This window comes from Pangasianodon hypophthalmus, chromosome 21 (genome assembly GCF_027358585.1).
Source record: "Pangasianodon hypophthalmus isolate fPanHyp1 chromosome 21, fPanHyp1.pri, whole genome shotgun sequence".
In the NCBI taxonomy this organism is placed as follows: domain Eukaryota; kingdom Metazoa; phylum Chordata; class Actinopteri; order Siluriformes; family Pangasiidae; genus Pangasianodon; species Pangasianodon hypophthalmus.
In genome coordinates this window covers 11,567,647-11,586,292 of record NC_069730.1, presented here as the reverse complement: position 1 = coordinate 11,586,292, position 18,646 = coordinate 11,567,647, and the positions used below count along the sequence as shown (strand labels likewise).

General features: G+C 37.6%; 1 protein-coding gene across 1 annotated transcript; it reads right to left on the bottom strand.

The window, feature by feature from the left end:
- Positions 1-280: 280 nt before the first annotated feature.
- LOC117599968 (guanylate-binding protein 1) lies at positions 281-17,368 on the bottom strand. The gene is made up of 11 exons (XM_034314684.2): positions 17,218-17,368; positions 14,735-14,931; positions 14,302-14,429; positions 13,394-13,503; positions 11,724-11,941; positions 7,996-8,238; positions 7,734-7,882; positions 6,706-6,837; positions 4,003-4,215; positions 2,784-2,886; positions 281-1,838 (listed from the first exon to the last, which is right to left on the bottom strand). The coding sequence occupies exons 2-11, from the start codon at positions 14,916-14,918 to the stop codon at positions 1,441-1,443; spliced, it is 1,878 nt and encodes a 625-aa protein (XP_034170575.2). The 5' UTR covers positions 14,919-14,931; positions 17,218-17,368; the 3' UTR covers positions 281-1,440.
- Positions 17,369-18,646: the final 1,278 nt, after the last annotated feature.

Genomic DNA, 18,646 nt, shown 5'->3' with positions numbered 1-18,646 from the left:
TTTTGTAATTCATGCTTGGCACACTGGCCTTGAAATATTATTTAAACTGTAAGTCATTATTTGAATCATTCAGTGATTTTCAGCCCCTAGGTAATTAATAAAACATGGTGGGACATGCTGTTATAATAATGAAATAGCACGACATGAAATATCTACCATCCCGTATTACTTATTTTCCAATAACAGAACATCCCAAAGTATCCTCTTATGCCACAGTAGTTTGCCATTGAGACAATTGAGACACTTGAGAATTTTAAGAATTAAAGAATGACATCATACATTTTTGTTTATAGTTACATTTACTGTTGTACAACACAGTGAAACAAGTTAGTTCCTGTGCTCAATTATGGTATAGTTGCTGTAAATAGTGGTTCCCTCTCTTTTCCCCCCCTTTCTCTTGAAGTTAACAAGACAGCTTGTCATGTTACAGAGAAACCACAAAGCCCTCTGTCATGTGGACTCATACGGGGAAAAAAGTTACAGATTTACCTCTGACTGTCACAAATTGCAGCCACTAGAGAACCCTTCCAAAAATGCTAAATAACTGCAAAAAAACATACAGAAAAACTTCACCAAATCAAAGATTACACAGATTTGTTACAGAAAACATTTTATGTGGAGCGTCTGCCATACAAGTTGTTACTATAGCAACATTAGCATAACAAGCTCATTAATACCCTTCAGTAACTACTGTATAAGCTCAGCTGTTAAAATATAAAATATATAAAATATATAGAAATTAATCAACACCATCTAACCAATTAGAATCAAGCTTTCAAAAGTCTTTTGGTATAATATCATTAAAGGTCAATATCAGTTTTAACAATGCACCACATAGCATTATGATTAATAGTTAACTACTCACAACAACTGTGTCAGAAGTGAATGTGATCCAGCTTGAAAAGCAATCCTTGCCACTACACTGCATTTCACGGTGCAATTCCAGTTATAACGGAAAAGCAATCAAAGCATTGAAAGGACTCGAGATGCAATACAGAAACAGTACTGTTTTTCATTTAGGACATGTGGATAAGATGCAAAAGCTTCACTTCACTGCTCTTACATCACTTAGTTGCAAAACAATTTGCAGGTATAAGAAGACATGAATTCTGACTTCATGTCAGAAGTGAATGTTACATTGTAGTAACATTGCATTTCACCTTCATGAGTTCCACACTGAGGCTTAGAGGTTCTTTGTTTCTTCATTCCTACTGCACTCTAGAGAACTTATATCATCAAGATTCTTCAGAATTCATAATGATACATGATAAAAATGATAATGAATAAAAATGAATAAAAGCTCACACCAGGACCTGGGAGTCATCGAATTTCTTAAGATCTAATTAATATATAATTTTAACTAATAAAATTTCATATTCTTTCACTGGCACAATTGCTTTTCACTCTGGCATGGAAATATCTCCATAAATTACAAGTTAATTATGGATGTACCGGGGTTTTCGTCATCATTTTATAATGAAGGATTGTGGAGAACACATCTTTGACAATGTCTAGGAGTGGCATGATACAATCTTTAAAAATACTGCCAGATTGTTTATCCTTTTCTTTTTTAAGTTGCTCAATCTCCAGCTCCATCAGCTTGGCTCTCTCTTCAAACCCATTCTGCAAGAGTTGTTTCTGTTCATTCAGTTTGCTCTCCAGCGCTATGTCCAGCTCCTCCTGCTGCTGCAACTTTTCCTCCTCAAACTTCCTCATCACCTGCTCTAGCCGTTGCTCATGGTGCACTTTTTGCTCATGCATCAGTTGTTCCAGCTCCATCTTTTTCTCCTGTTCTACTTTACACTGCTGCTGTAACAGAGCTGCTTGTTCTTTCTCCTCTGTGCATCATAATGAAAAGATAAAGAAAGAGAAAGACAGAGTAAAGAATTGAAAGTATAGAAAACTCTATACTTTAAAAAATATAGAAAAATTATTTTATCAATTTTATTAATATATTTTATTAATATGCATTCATGATTTGTAGTATTGTCTTGCAGATTATTGTATCGGACAGTGTCAGTGTTTTAACAGAATTCATGATTTTGAATCAGTGTCCTATTTTCGCACATCGATGTAGCAAAACTACGATAGCCAGCATGCAATGTGCAAATCTGTAATTTATCCATTGGAAACCCCTACTTGTTTTGTTGCTAACTTCAGTTATTTGGCTCAGTGTAATTTTGAAAGACCTATAGTTGCTCTCTGCTGGCCTCCTGTTGCTCTTCTTGCTGGGGCAGTTCTTCTTTTGTATATTCTGGCTCAAGCATTTATGGTTGGATGTCACTATGTGTAACAGTAACTCAAAAAAATCTTTATCCATTGAGTCCTTTCTGTTTCTTGAGTAATCCATTTACTCTATCACGATAATTTACTTACAAAGCAAAGTGATTGCTTATTAGCAGTAGAGAGCTAGACATCTGGCTTCCCTTAACATTATCTAGTGAGCACCACCCTCCATTCTCCCCTACCCAAATATCCACAGATTAACCATTGTAGTCTTTCTAATTTCATGTTCACCTCCAAGATACATATTCCAGAGGGCCTTTTCCAGTATTCAAACCAGGAAGTCTCGCTATAGACCCCGCTGTGTTATTGACGTAAGATGTGAGTAAGCATGTTTCTAATAAATTTATTGATTTTTAAATTTTTTTTATTTTGGTCAGAGTGTCCCTTTATGTAGTTGGGTAATATCAATTACAGTTTCTTTCCTATAAAATTAATATATTAATAATGTGATATTTTAATATATCACGCTATCAGTGATATGGTTATGCCCAGCTTACCTTGAATCTTTTTCTCACTTTCAGTCAGTTGTTCATCAGTCTGGAGAATTACTTTTGCCTCAATACTTTTTGCATTCAGAAACTGCTGCAACACCTCCTCAGCCTTCAGAGAGAAAACATGCCCATGCACACACACACACACACATACAGAGAGAGAGATAGACAGAGAGTGAGAGAGAGAAAGAAACACACAGAGAAAACACACACAGTAATGGAGGCCTGTATTCGTGAGGAACTGGAGCCCTCTTTTGATTTTTTTTTTTTTGCTGCCACTGCTGTGGAGGTGGCAGAAAAAAAATGCATATATATATATATATATATATATATATATATATATATATATATATATATATACATACACACACTATATATATAAACCTGTACACCTGCACATTCATGCAGTTATCAATTCAGCCAATCATGTGGCAGCAGTACAATGCATAATATCATGTAGATACAGGTCAAGAGCTCAGGAAGTTCACATCAAACATCAGAATTAAGAAAAGTGTGATCTCTGTGACTTTAATCATGGCATGGTTGTTGGTACCAGATGGGCTGGACTATTTCAGTATTTCAGAAACTGATCTCGTGGGATTGGTTCAAGCTGCCAGGAAGGATATAGTAACTCATACACTCACTCTTTACAACTGTGGTGAGCCTAAAAGTATCTCAACATGCACAGAACATCGAACCTTGAGATGCATGGGCTACAGCAGAAGACCACATTGGGTTCCACTCCTGTCATCCAAGAACAGAAATTTGAGACTGTCATGGGCACAGGCTCACCCAAACTGGACGGATGAAGATTAGAAAAAAAATCATCTGGTCTTTTTCCAGTGTTCAACTGTCCAGTTTCGGGGAGTCTGTGCAAATGATACCATGGAACGGTTAAAGTCACAGAGATCACATTTTTCCCCATTCTGATGTGAACATTAACTGAAGCTGCTGACCTGTATCTGCATGATTTTATGTATTGTGCTGCTGCATGATTGGCTGATAGGATAACTGCATAAATGAGCAGTATATATATATATACTATCTATCTATCTATCTATCTATCTCTCTCTCTCTCTACATATATATATATATATATATATATATATATATATATATATATATATATATATATATATATATATGTAGAGAGAGAGAGAGAGAGATAGATAGATAGATAGATAGATAGATAGATAGATAGATATGTTTAGGCCGTGTTTCTTACCTGGATTCCCTTGTTGGGCTGGCCGTGGTACTGGGCAATGACGTTGTCTCTGTGTGTGCAATACAGCTTATATCCTCCAGGCTTTGCATACTCCCCCTGCTGCATATGCACATTTATCTCCTCATATAGATCAGACAGAATCTTCTGGCACTTCTGTTCTGATACCTCCATGTTCTGAGCAAGTAGCTCAGCATAATGCTTATCTACTGCCACCTGAAATCACAGTAAATACAAACACATTCAGAAATGCAATAATCAAAAATATACTGGGCAAATAAAGTTTGGTATTCTAGACATATTGGCCTGATTTTATAATAATAATAATAATAATAATAATAATAATAATAATAAAAACAACAAACATAGATAAACTGGTCCTCTACTTTGCATTCAACTACTGAAGTCATTTTCACACCTAGAGAGTAGTACATATAATTATGTTGGCTTGATAAGGTCAACATTCTGTTCTGTTGTTTAAGCTTATTATTATTAGTGGTGCTTGCATAGCAAAGTATCACTATTGTTATCTCACATACTTATTATTATTATTATTGTTATGAACAAAACTATGGCGCATAACTCATCCCACACCATTTGTGCTACGGTCATGAATGAGGGCTCAAATCGACCGTCTTATTGAGGAGAGGTGTGCTATGAATTTTATAAGCGATCAGACTTACGATGTTCAATGGACAAAAAATCGGCCAAAAAAAATCCCGTAGACTTACATTGACAGAATGTTCATTCTAATTTACACACAAACAAGACCTTAAGATCCTGAAACTGAGTGTAATCACAAAAACATTGGAACATAGACATACAGTACTGTGCAAAATTCTTAGGCACCCTATCTTTTTTAGTACAAACTTTGTTATAGATTTTTATTTTATGACTTCTACATTATTGATTCAGTACAAAAACAGTTTAGAATTCCAAACATTAGTTTTCCAGCACAAAATGAAATGTTACAGAAAAATGTTTGGATGTCAGTAAAGAAAACAGCATATTACATAAGAGACACTTTTCAGACAAAAAACATAATGAAGGCTGCTGGGTTTTATTGCAAAAATAAGAAGCAAGTATGACAGTCAAAGTCTCCAGAAGAACTGTGGCTGGTTCTGCAAGATGCTCAGTAACACTTACAGCTAAATTCCTTATAAAACTGCACAAATTGTACCTGAGACTACTATTTTTTTTCTAAAGTGTAGGATCGTCACACCAAATATTGACTTTGTTTCATTTATTACTGTTTACTGCTCTTTATAGTATTTTATTTTTAATGTAGAAACATTTAATTTCATTATTTTTGAAGGCATCTTTGCTCTACAGCATTTCTTGCGTGTGCCTAAGACTTTTGCACAGTACTGTATGACATATAAAAATGCTTGGCGGACTGAGGAGAACTGAATTATTGGTATTTTAGTGACGTCACATGCATGTCGCGCGCACTTTAGCCCCCAAAATAAGTGGAATCACAAAAATAACACACCATAGACATGTGATGCATCAAACTGCTTAGTTCAATGAGAAGAATTGCATTATGGGTATTCTAATAACATCACGTGCATATCAACCATTAAACTGAGTGTAATCACAAAAATACTGGTATACTGACATATGACATATAAAAATGCTTGGCCGACTGAGGAGAATTGCAGTATGGATATCTTAGTGACGTCACGTGCACGTGCAAGTGAAATCACAAAACTAAGGCAACATAGACATGATAAGTCGAATTGTGTCATGGGGGTTCTGGTGACGTCGCATGTGTGTCACATGCACTTGGTCCATTAATCACAGTTACCAATATTATTAGTCTTATTAGTTATGCTTCCACAAACACGTACACACACATGTAGCTCCCCCTACTGACTGGCGTGTGCAGCTGCATGTCAGCATCAAATTTTGCATGGGCAAGCACCACTCTCATTTTCTTCAGAAAATGTAAATTTTAGTTATTATTATTATTCTGAGACCCAGAATTTCTAAACACTACTCCTCCTAGAGTTTCAAGCTACATGCACCAAACTCACCACAGACCTTCAATCTGTTCTGACTTAGTGTGCCAACTGTCAAAACTCACACACACACAAAACTGTGTGTACAAGTCCTGAAGCCCCTTTTCTCTCCCTCTCACTCTGTCAATGTACCTGTAACAGAGGCTCTCACTTCATCCATCTCTCTATCAATGTACCAGTAGCTCTCTCTCTCACTCTCTCTCTCTCTCTCTCTCCATATTTTTTTCTACCTATCTATCTGTATCACTCTCTCACTCCATCTGTCTTTCAAACACTAAAACGCTCTCTATCTATCTACATATCAGTCTGTCTCTACATTTATCTTTCAACCATTCTCTCCATCTATCTATTTACTAGTAACAATCTATCTATTTCTTTCTATCAATCTACCTGTATCACTCGCTCACTCTTTCTGTTTTTCTAGTAATAACGCTCTCTCTCCATCTATCTACCTGTATCACTCTCTCACTCCATCTGTCTTTCTACATGTATCACTATATTTATCATCTTTGTACAAGTAACTGTCTGTCTGTCTTTCTTTCTGTCTTTCAACTTCAAACTATCTTGAAGCTTATGAATTACATATTACCTATCTAGTTAAAACATATTTCTCTCAAAGTGTTCTATTACTTACCTGAGCTCAGAATCGAGTGTGTGAGTGTGTGTGTGTGTGAACAAAACGTACTATCAGTTTCTTGAAGTATTCGCCTTCTTCATCTTTAAAGGAGCGCTTCATAAACTCAGTGTTGGCCATTTTGCTTATCTTCTGGTGTTCAGCAGAAATTACACTCGAACTGACTGGAAACAAACTCTTCACCTGCATTAACATTTGAATTAGGATTAGATTTTGTGTCACGGGCATGTTTAGGATTAGGCTTTGGTTCAGGGACAAGGGACATATCTTCATACTAATATTTTACAGAAACTCTTATTTTTTACATATACATACACACAATTTTATATATACATAAATATTCCATGCTGATCTGCTGGAAATTTATGTAATAATATAGCTATATATGTCGAAGGTTTATGTTAAAGGTGTGTGTGTAACACAACGCACTATCTGTGTCTCTAACTGTATCTGTTTAGAATCTGAATCTGTAAATATGATTTAAAGCCAAAGTGGGCAAAAATCTAAAGTCTTTTTTTATTTTTTTAAATTAAATATGAACCATACCACTGTATGCACTGGTAACAGTGAAAAAAAAAGGTAGAAATGGCAGCACTGTCAGCATGATGTGTGAATTCTGGCTCTGACAGTTCCTCAACCACAGTTACTCAACTCACGCAAATTCGTAATTAGTTTCAACTATAGATTCATGCGAGACTGCAATGTTTATTTTTATTTGTACCTGTTCCCAGTATTTTTTTTAATAAATTAAGTTAAAATAAACTAGTAGCCTAATTAAAACCACAATGACTCAGACCAGCCAGTTACTAACGGTGCTGCAAATGCAGTGTCATATGTTCAGGTTAAAGAACGTGGTCTGTTTGTCCCACAAGCTTCACATGTGACAGTTTGCTAGCACCCACATGAAAGGAAAATCTCGCTCTTGCACAGCTTTTTTGTTGCATCACCAATCCCCCAAGGCACACAGCTTTCTTTAAGAAAAGTGCCTCCTATTCATATCTGTATTCATATTTGGTTACGTCCCTTGTGTGTGTGTGTGTGTGTGTGTGTGTTTGTGTATGTGTGTTAATGTTTGTAACCTGTTCCATCTCGCTCTGGTACAGCTTAAGCCCCTCCTGCACAGCTGCCTCGTTTTCTATCCTTGCCATTACAACCACAGCATTCTCCAGACAAGGGACTTTTCCACTAGAGATCGTCTCCACATACGACTGCACTAGGTGACCAAACACTGTCAACACACACACACATGCACAAAGTTACAGCACAGAAAGTAACAAATCTATGTATCGAAATGTTTTATAGAGAAAAATAATATTAAGGGAGAAATAATGTAGTGCTCACTCCTCCCTGTGACTCTGTATCCTCCTTTAACTGTTTTAACTTTGCTTGCAGCAAAGACATAGTCACAGAAGCTGTGTGTGACATTCAGAAATTTGGGACAAATTTCACTCTCATCCAGGCTCTCGAGCTGCACTATTTTGTCCTGGGAGGCAGGAAACGGGAAAACAAAGCACTTGCGTGTTGGAAAATAGTTTCGAATACACTGCCTCGGAAGATTGTAGTTCGTGTCCTTCTTATTAAGACCTGCAGTGCAGAAGAAAAAATTTTTTGTACTATTGATGTCAATAACTAAATCAAATAAGAGTTTAGGGCAGCTTTTCACATCCCAGTGAAAAAGTTACTTTTACAGAACAATACACTTACACAATTCAAAATGCAATAAAATGCTCATCTGTGTAATATTGCAATTAAAGTACTGTTGTCCTACTATTTAAAGTAAGCATTTATATATATATATATATATATATATGTATGTATAATACAGTTTGGTCTGGAAGTATTTGGACAATTGACTGTGTAAGGAATTTTAGCTCATTTAGATTAAGCTGATGTATTCTCCACCAATATATGTACGAGATTCGCAGATCAGCTCAGAAGGGGAAATTTGTAAACTTAATATTTTAATAGTTGATCAACTATTCGTCCAGCGATAAGTTGAAATGAGTATTTATTAATTGCGTATGGGATATTACCTCCGTGGCCACCGGCAATAATATCCTAAATATAGTGAAACACTATATTAAGAGCAAAGTAACAAGATCGGCAGTTTAAGGCAATAAATTTGAAGGAGACACAAGACACTGGCCTTTAAAAATCAGACGAGACTTTCTATTCTAAAACACAGAAACTAATCTACTATTTACTATTCTAAAACACAGAAACTAATCTAACACACACACACACACACACACACACACACGTAAACAGGGGTGAAAATGGCTTTGAAACGAGAGTGAATGAAATTCCAAGTTTCTAGCAGTTTCTCAGACCATGACCTGAACGAACCATCAACTTATGAGTTTGATTTAACATTCGCTTTGTTTAGAAGGGCTTTAAACTTGTATTAAATGCACCAGTTCAGCGAGAATCTGGAGGTACTATACGTGCGTTTGTGTTGCCAGGGATTCCCTCGTTGCGTTGTTGTTTGGAAGGCTTTTCCGGCGATGTTGATTGGTCGGCGGTCTGGTTGGCCTTATGTAGCGTCTCGAAAGACCAATGAGGAAGATAAACAGAGTGAGGCGCGAACCCGGCGGAGTCTCGTAGGCGGGTTGCAAAACTTTGAAGAATGGTTCACAGCGGTGCGAAGGCAAGAGTTGGAGGCTTTGCAAGAACCAGTCTGGATGCGGAGTCTCGGAGCAAGCGTGATCTCCTCGTGATGAACTTCTAAAGCTCTTGGTTGATGAGACTTCCTTCAGATGTGGATGGAGACTCTTGCAGAGATGTAGTGGATGAGACTCCAAAGATGTGTTGGACTCTCTCAAAGATGGGTTGGATGAGACTCAGAGTTTCCTTTGTGTCAGGCGGTTTTAACCCTTTCCAGTTGGGCTGACCCCAAAGTGTTTGCTCCAATCAGCAGGATCTTGGGGCAGGGTGTAAACTGTATTCTCCTCCTCTGACACTAATTAACATTCTGGTCTCTGAGTTATGTGCTTTGCAAACTTTGCGTAAGGTTAAGTTAGAACTTTGTTAAGGAATTTGGTAACATGCATGTAATACATCGTACTCAACTTACCTGCTGTTATTGATACACACACGAACACTATGGTTCCTGTTAAACTATCAAAAAGCATCATAATGACCTGGTGGCTATAAGCATGACACACATACGGAATGACATTAAAAGAGGCAACAAGTTTCCAAACTATGGTGCATCATCTTAAAAGTCATTGTCCTTATAGGAGATGTAAAGTAGCCTTATGTAGTCTGTTAAAGCTGGGTTCTGTGGAATGTGTGAAGGGTGGTGAACTTTGTGTTCCTGGGGAGAACAAAGGTCTCATTCCATGAGGGTCCTTGGGTGATAATATAGCTATTGGCATTTGGCAACTGTTCAACTGGAGCTACCAATATGAAGTCCAAGGAGATCTCAATGCAAGTGAAGGAGGCCATCATTAGACTGAAAAAAACATAGATCTATAAGGGATATAGCAAAAACCTTAGGTGTGGCCAAATCAACAGTTAGGTATATTCTTAAAAGAAAGAAAGTACTGGTGAGCTCAACAACATCGAAAGGCCTGGAAGACCATGGAAGACAACTAAAGTGGATGATCGCAGAATCCTTTCCTTGGTGAAGAAAAACCCCTTCACAACATCAACAGAAGTCAAGTTCTGGAGTTGATATCAGGTATTGAGTTGGCATTTGGCAGCTGTTCAACTGGAGCTACCAGTATGAAGTCCAAGGAGATCTCAATGCAAGTGAAGGAGGCCATCATTAGACTGAAAAAAAAACATAGATCTATAAGGGATATAGCAAAAACCTTAGGTGTGGCCAAATCAACAGTTAGGTATATTCTTAAAAAGAAAGAAAGTACTGGTGAGCTCAACAACATCGAAAGGTCTGGAAGACCATGGAAGACAACTAAAATGGATGATCGCAGAATCCTTTCCTTGGTGAAGAAAAACCCCTTCACAACATCAACAGAAGTCAAGTATACTCTGGAGAAGGTAGGCATATCATTGTCGAAATCTACAATCAAGAGACGCCTTCATGAATGTAAATACAGAGGGTTTACAACAAGGTGCAAACCACTGGTAACATTCAAGAACAGGAAAGCCAGATTAGACTTTGCCAGAAAACATCTAAAAAAGCCTCCCATGTTCTGGAATAAGATTCTTTGGACTGATGAAACCAAGATTAACTTGTACTAGAATGATGGGAAGAGAAAAGTATGGAGAAAAAATAAAAATGAATTGAAAGAGAAAAGTATGGAGAAAGAAGGAAGGGCTCACGATTCAAAGTATACCACATCATGTGTCAAATATGGTGAAGGCAGTGTTACGGCATGGGCATGTATGGCTGCCAATGGAACGGGCTCACTGGTGATGTGACTGCTTACAGAAGTAGCAAGATGAATTCTGAGGTGTATAGGGCTATACTCTCTGCTCACATACAGCCAAAGGCTACAAAACTGATGGGACGCTGCTTCATAGTGCAGGTGGATAATGACCCTAAACACACTGCGAAAGCAACTCAAGACTTTTTGAAGGCAAGGAAATGGAATGTTCTTCAATGGCTTCAATCTCAACCCAATAGAGCATGCTTTTCACTTCCTGAAGACAAGACTGAAGGCAGAAAGACCCACAAACAAGCAGCAACTGAAGGTGGCTGCAGGGAAGGCCTGGCTTTGAGTTTGAGTTTGAGAATTTAAGTTTTGAGAACATGGACTCCAGACTTAAGGCAGTCACTGACTGCAAAGGATTTTCATCCAAGTATTAAAATTATAGTTATATTTTCAATTATGTCACTTTGTCCAAATACCTTTGAGTCCCTGAAAATGGAGGTACTTTGCTGAAAATGGCTGTAATTCCTAAATGGTAAATGCCATATTTTTGCGGAACCTCTTAAAATAAAGCTGAAAGTCTACACTTTGATCACATTTTGATTGTTTTATTTCAAATCAATTGTGGTGGTGCATAACGGCAAAATCACTGTCCAAATACTTCTGGACCTGAATATATATATATATATATATATATATATATATATATATAGTCAGAAATGTCATTTATACCTTTCTTCAGCTGCAGGGCAAAATCCAGGTACTCATCTTCAGTCACTTGACCCTTTTTCTGAATCACCAGCTTGAGTGAAAAATCACGCACCGTCCAGATAAAGTTAGGAAAAAACTGCACAAACTGAGAGTCTTCTTCCTCCTCCTCCTCCACAACCTCAGCTGCTCTGGATGCAGGTGATTTGATCTTGATCTGCTCTGCAAGCTCAGTGACATAGCTGCAGCATGCTAAGGAATCATGACTGAATGAGAAATACAGTCATGGGAAAAAGAAAGTGCACCCTCCTTCAATTCTATGTTTTTATTCATCAGGAGATAAATAGCAATTGTGTGAGCCTCATCAACTTCAATAAATAAACAAATAACCTGGGGTGGAACAAAAAAAACACAACAGATTTGAATATGTTGTCACTTTTCACAAAAAATAAACCACCATTCAGAAACAAGGTGGTAAAAAAGGGAAGGGTTATAAGGCTATCTCCGAACAATTTGAAATTCACCATTCGACAGTGAGAAATATTGTTTACAAATGAAGAGCCTTCAAAACAGCTGCCAGTCTTCCCAGGAGTGGTCGTTTCAGCAAATTCAGTCCAAGGTCAGACCATGTAATGCTCAGAGAAAAAAAAAAAAAAGCTACATCACGTGACCTACCGGCCTCTGTAAGTAAAGTAAATGTTTTTGTTAATGTCAGCTCAATCAGAAAAAGACCAAACAAGTGTGGCTTTCATGGAAGAGTGGATAGGAAAAAGCCCCTTCTCTCCAAAAGTTTTGCAAAATTGCATCTTAACAAACCCGAAAAGTTCTGGAAAAATATCCTTTGGACTTTTGAGTCCAAGGTGGAGATGTTTGGTCATCACGCACAGCACCAAACACAGCGTATCACCAAAACACCTCGTACCAACTAGTGGTGGAGGGGTGATGATTTGAGCTTGTTTTGCAGCCACAGGACCTAAGAAACATGCAGTCATTGAGACAATGATGAACTCTACTTTATACCAGAATTTTCTTGAGACAAATGTGAGGCCATCTGTCCAGCAGCTTAAGCTGGGCCAAAATTGGGTCACGCAAAATGACAATGATCCCAAGCACACCAGCAAAACGACATCTGAATGGCTAAAGTAGAAAAAAGGTTAAGGTGTTGGAATGGTCCAAGTCCAGATCTCAAGCCCATTGAGATGCCGTGGAGGGCTCTTAAGAGATCTGTGAATAAACAAATCCCCTCAAACAATCCCCTCAAACATCAATGAACTGAAGCAATGTTGTAAAGAAGAATGAGCCAAAATTTCACCAAAATGATGAGAGAGACTGAAACTCCTATAGAAAATGTTTACTTCAAGTTAATGTCGCTAGGGTGATTCTACATGTTACTGAATTATAGGGTGTACATTTTCCCACCTGGTTTCTGAATGTTGGTTTACTTTTTGGGGAAAAATGACTACATATTGAAATCTGATGTTTTTTTTTTTTGCTGGAATCTGAGGTTATATGTTTGTTTATAGAAGCTGGTGAGGACCACACAGTTGTTATTTTGGCCCTGATAAATAAAACATAGGATTGAAGGAAGGTGTATGTTCTTTTTCCCATGACTGTATCTGTGGGTCTTTAGCATTGACTAAATGACTATTTCTATATATGTTTGTGTTGTTGTTGTGTTTTACAAGGAAGGATACTGTAGGTTTTCCACTGCTGTGTTGTCAATGGTCCCACGGCTGTTGTAGACCAGAGTGCTGCTCAGAAGAACAGCCAGACAGAAGATCCAAGCGTCATTTTTAGAGTCTCCCTAAAACAATATAAACATTATACACTACAGTTATGTATACTTAGATGTGTACTACAGAATATTATACTCATCCACACTAATCACTGAGGCCTAACTCTTTGGACAGAGTAAAACTTGACTACAGATACTACTACTACTTACTTTACTTACTTTACTCTACTCTACTTACTTTATAGACACCAATATGGTAGTATATTTATACAAAAATACAAAAGTTAGTTTTGAAGATATTCTCATTTTAATTTTATAGCTCATCACTTTCAGGAAAAATAATTTAAAAATATTTAATGTCACATTCCTGTAATAGTCTTATGTTCATCCAATTAAATCCTCTCTAGAATCTTCTTTGCGTCTTCTTCTTGTTTGACAGGTGTCAGCGTTAAGGCGCAATACTGACACCTGGGAGATCAACCAGGCACTGGTGCTGGAGAATTTACGTGTCGTGTTATCATAAGAGTCCTGTTCATTTTAAATATTGTGGTTATCGCCAATACCGGTATATCGTCACACCCTAAATTAACACGATGTCGATATTTCATGCTTTGAATATCACGGTTATTGTCAATACCGGTATATTGCGACACCCCTAATGTAAACAAGGTAGGCAACAATAAATGAAATACCCTGAATGCAGGTCATCCAGCATGTCATTATTACAGAAAGGTTTTTAAAATATACCACCAATGAAATTTGGACTCCAAATTGTGTTTTTTAATTTGAAAATATGCAAATGTAATGTAACTATACATATTTACAATAAAGAAAGCTGGAAGTACTATGTTGCACTTGAGTCCTCACCTTGTCAACGTCCCCCAGTCCCTCAGTGTCCAGCAGCACCAGAGTGTGTCCTGTTTTATGGGGGTGTGGCACACACCACATCCAAATACCTTTAGTCTTCGACTCAATGGTGCTGCCCAGAGCAAAGCCTGAAAACATCCACAGTAGTCACATTCACTATTATTTGAGAACCAAATAAAGTTAGGTATTCTAGACATTTTAGGCTGACAGAAGTGTTCACATTTTGCTCATTAAGCAACTTTCGTGTACACACTTTACTGGTCCAAGACAGTTACAAATTCTATAAAATTTGTGTTTTTTGATCAAATTAAGCCACAAAACTGTATTTGGGTAATGGTCTTATCTGTCCAATTCTGCAAGATAGTATTACCAAGGCCATCACAATTTGGCCAAATTGCAAAGTAGAGAAAATGTCTTTAAAAACAAAACTCACCTGTTTGTTTTCCTGCCAGGCGGTTCATAAGGTAAGACTTTCCTGTGCGATAGAGTCCCACCACAGACACCACCACCACCGGCTGATTATTCCCGGACAGGTACTCAATGGCTCCGTCACTCACACTCAGTGAGCCATTCACATTTTCCACCAAACAAATAGGTTTTGGCATTGGACTGCACATCGTTCTCTCCAGTCTATAGGTTGAAAATGAAACTGTCTTTTAATTGCAAGTGCACAAAACAGTCAGTTAAGATGAAAGCATGATTAAAGCCCTATTCTGATTGGATTGGTTTATCAGGGGGGTGTTGATAATAAATTTTTTCATGTCTCCTCTGTGATAAAAAAAAAATATAAAAATCTCGCATCCAGATAGCAATAAAAATGACTACAAGAGTGAGTTTCTTGTGGGTTGTATTTTCTACGAACGTGGACGTTTGTCATATGATCACGCTCCATTCACAACATGGCTTCCAAACCGCCAAAGATGCAGTGGAGGAGAGAAGAAACACTGGCTCTTATTTCAGTTTGGTGTGAATGAAAGTTCCAGCAACAATTAGAAAATACAATAAAACAATAATCAAAGTATAGCAGAAGCACTCATTTACCATTTCTTTGGACTTTGGATGTATTTAAAATCTGGGGGAGGGTCACTGATACGCATGCTACAAGACTGAATACAGCCTGTAGCAGCAGTCAAACATCTTTTTTTTCAATGACGACCGCTGAGATGGTGAAACACAGTAAGTAATTCAGCCTGTAATTTTCTCAGAGGGGGCCCTGAGAAAAACATCAGCATGGCCGATCTGGACGGTAACAAAGTCACAGAGGAGTACCTGTAAAATAGGAAATTACCCCGGGACCCTATATAAATTTAATCCCATCCGGATAAGGTTTAACACAGTCTAAGCCCCCAACAAACCCAGTGGAGCTGAGCAGACCAGTGATTTGTTACAGTCCTGGGGCTGCTCTCCTTCTATTGTTGTTGTTGGGGTCAGAGTCAGGTCTTGGATGCTAGTGGGAGGGCCCTGGTGTGGGCATGGCTAGGTTTGCTCCTGAGGTTTTCTGCACTGCTAGTCTGCTCACTGTTATAATACGCTGACTAGTTCTGCACTTATCCAGTGTAACTCTGAGGAAGCTACAGTTTTATTCTAACTAACATTTTCTTATGGTTCATATATTTTATGCCACAGTGCTGCTGAATTCTTGATTATAGTGCTTGCTGCAAGACAACTCACAGGTTTACATTTATGTGCTTGTTGTAATACGTTATTATTTCTGTAGTAAGGGCTTATTCACATGTGGCCCTCAGCAAGTAGTTAGACACTGCTACACTAACTCATAGATTCACTGTAAGCAAGCAGGACCAAATACTTTCAAATTATTGGAACGTTTTAACAGTTTATTAATTGTATAATTTTGTTCTTAAAACTCAGTTAACAAAATGTTGTATAAAATCAGCACTGAATCATAAAACCAGGGCACTCACTCCCTGCAATAAGCCATGCAATATCCCAAAATAGAAAAGGCTGTCAGGCTAACCAACCCCAAATAAATAAACTAATTATAACCTGATTAGAGAAATAAAAAAAACCTTGGAACATGCTGTAACCAATCACGCCATCTAATTCTAATTTGTTTATTCATCGTTTCATGCTGGAGAGATTTGTGAAAAAGCTGTTTTCTGCTATACAGGTAAAAAAAAAAAAGAAGAAGCAGAAAACGGGAACTATTTTCTAATATTTTTCTTTGTGTGTTCAAAAACTGAAATCTGTGCAGCTGTGTACACTTATCTCTATATTAACTGAGCATAGTTAGTATTTCAGAGTTTGTGCATGCTACTTCTGGTTTGTGAGAAAACAAGCATGGATACTGTTTATTTTTAACACCAGCTATAATAGTACCTCATCTTGCTTCAGAGGCTCTCAGACTGATAAGCATACGGGGTAGCAGAAGATGGCAGCACTGAGACAGATGCTCAACAATATTCACTCACTTAAGGATGAATTGCAATACCATGCCATAGTAATCATGGTTACTATGACATAAAAAGAAAGAAATTTATGAGCTCTGCACCATCAGTTAATTACAGTAGGATCAGGGTCATTTCTGAACATTTGCGGGTCCTAAGTGACTGCTTCGTCAAGGGCCCCCACCTATGCCACCTATTTTGGCCAGTTGTTGTCCGATTGTGCGACCACTGTCCGCCCGATCGCTTATAAAAGTCATAGCACACGTCTCCTCAATAATCCGCACGATTTGACACCTCAGTCATTGGTCTGTGACAAACGGTGTGGGACGAGTTACGAGTTAAGTTTTGTCCAGAACAATAATAATAATAATAATAATAATAATAATAATAATTATATATAATAAGTATGCAAGATTACAATAGTGAATGCTTGCTTCGCAAGCATCACTAATAATAATACAGCCTATTTAGAAGGTAAAATTTTACAGTAATCACTCAGACAAAAACTTACCTTATAGGTCAGCTGTCACTTGCTCTAGAGATGCAAACCACAGTGTAGACGAGAGGCAGTCGGCAGGTTTTAAAGGCTACGTCCCGCCCAGATTTTCGTGTAGACGCTGCGTGTGAGCTCACGGAAGTCAGGACTTGCCGAGAAATCATGCTGCGTTCCTGCGCAATAGACGGGACGCTATCCAACGGGACAGCAGCTTCTGTTCACTGCCGATTAAATGCTGCTCGTATTTGTGTTGTCTGACAATCTTTTATGAATTTACCATCACCAAATATTTGAATCATTCTCTCTGAGCTTTGAATGGCACACTTTTATCAGTGTTATTTAATATTAAATGAAGAGAAACCTGCAGTCTGAGTGTTTCACTTTCACTTTCACTTGCGTCCCGAGGTCTCTGTTTCATACCGTTCATTTCAGCACCTTGTAAGGAGCGATGTTTTCTCTTCTCTATTTATAGTCCTCTCTGCACTCTGTAGCCTGGAAATGAAAACACTAAATTTCTCGCAAAAGAAACTCAGAGTTTGCATCTATGTTCTCATAGATTTCATTTAAGAATTAGATGAACTCTATACAAATATAAGGCATAAATCTTATATTTATGCCCAGGGTCATATTCAGAATTCCTATGTGAATTTGCGGATTTCATCTCTAACCTGGTTGTTTCCTTACACAAAGCATTAATTGTTGGAGACTTTAATATTCATTTTGATAATCCAGATGACCCTCTAAGAACAGCAGTTGTGTCCATTCTAGATTCTGTAGGGGTTAATCAGAATGTAATAGGACCCACCCATAGTGGTGGTCACACTCTTGATTTAATACTAACATTCGGATTAAATATAGAAAATATAGTCTCATTTCCGCAGTCTGAAGCTATCTTAGATCATTACCTCATCTCATTTAAAATGTGTCTTAATCATAATATATGTACCTTGCCACGTTATCTTGTCAAACGTACTTTCACATCAACAACTGCACAGAGTTTTATCAGTAATCTCCCAGATTTATCAACAATGATTGGATCACTGTCTGATCCCGAAGAACTCGACCAGGCAACTGAATGCTTAGAATCAACGTTCTGCAACTTGCTAGATAAGGTAGCTCCACTTAAAAGAAAAATAATTAGGGAGAAAAAGCTAGCACCCTGGTATAGCGATCACACACAAACTTTAAAACAGACCACTCGAAAACTAGAACGTAAATGGTGTCAAACTAAATCGATAGTATTTCAAATAGCATGGAAGGAGAGACTTTTGAGCTATAGGAAAGCTCTTAGTGCTGCTAGATCAATGTATCTCTCCACCCTAATTGAAGATAACAGAAATAATCCTAGATTCCTATTTAATACTGTAGCAAAATTAACTAGGAATAAGACCACAATAGAAACATGCACATAATCATTATATAGCAGTGATGACTTCATGAATTT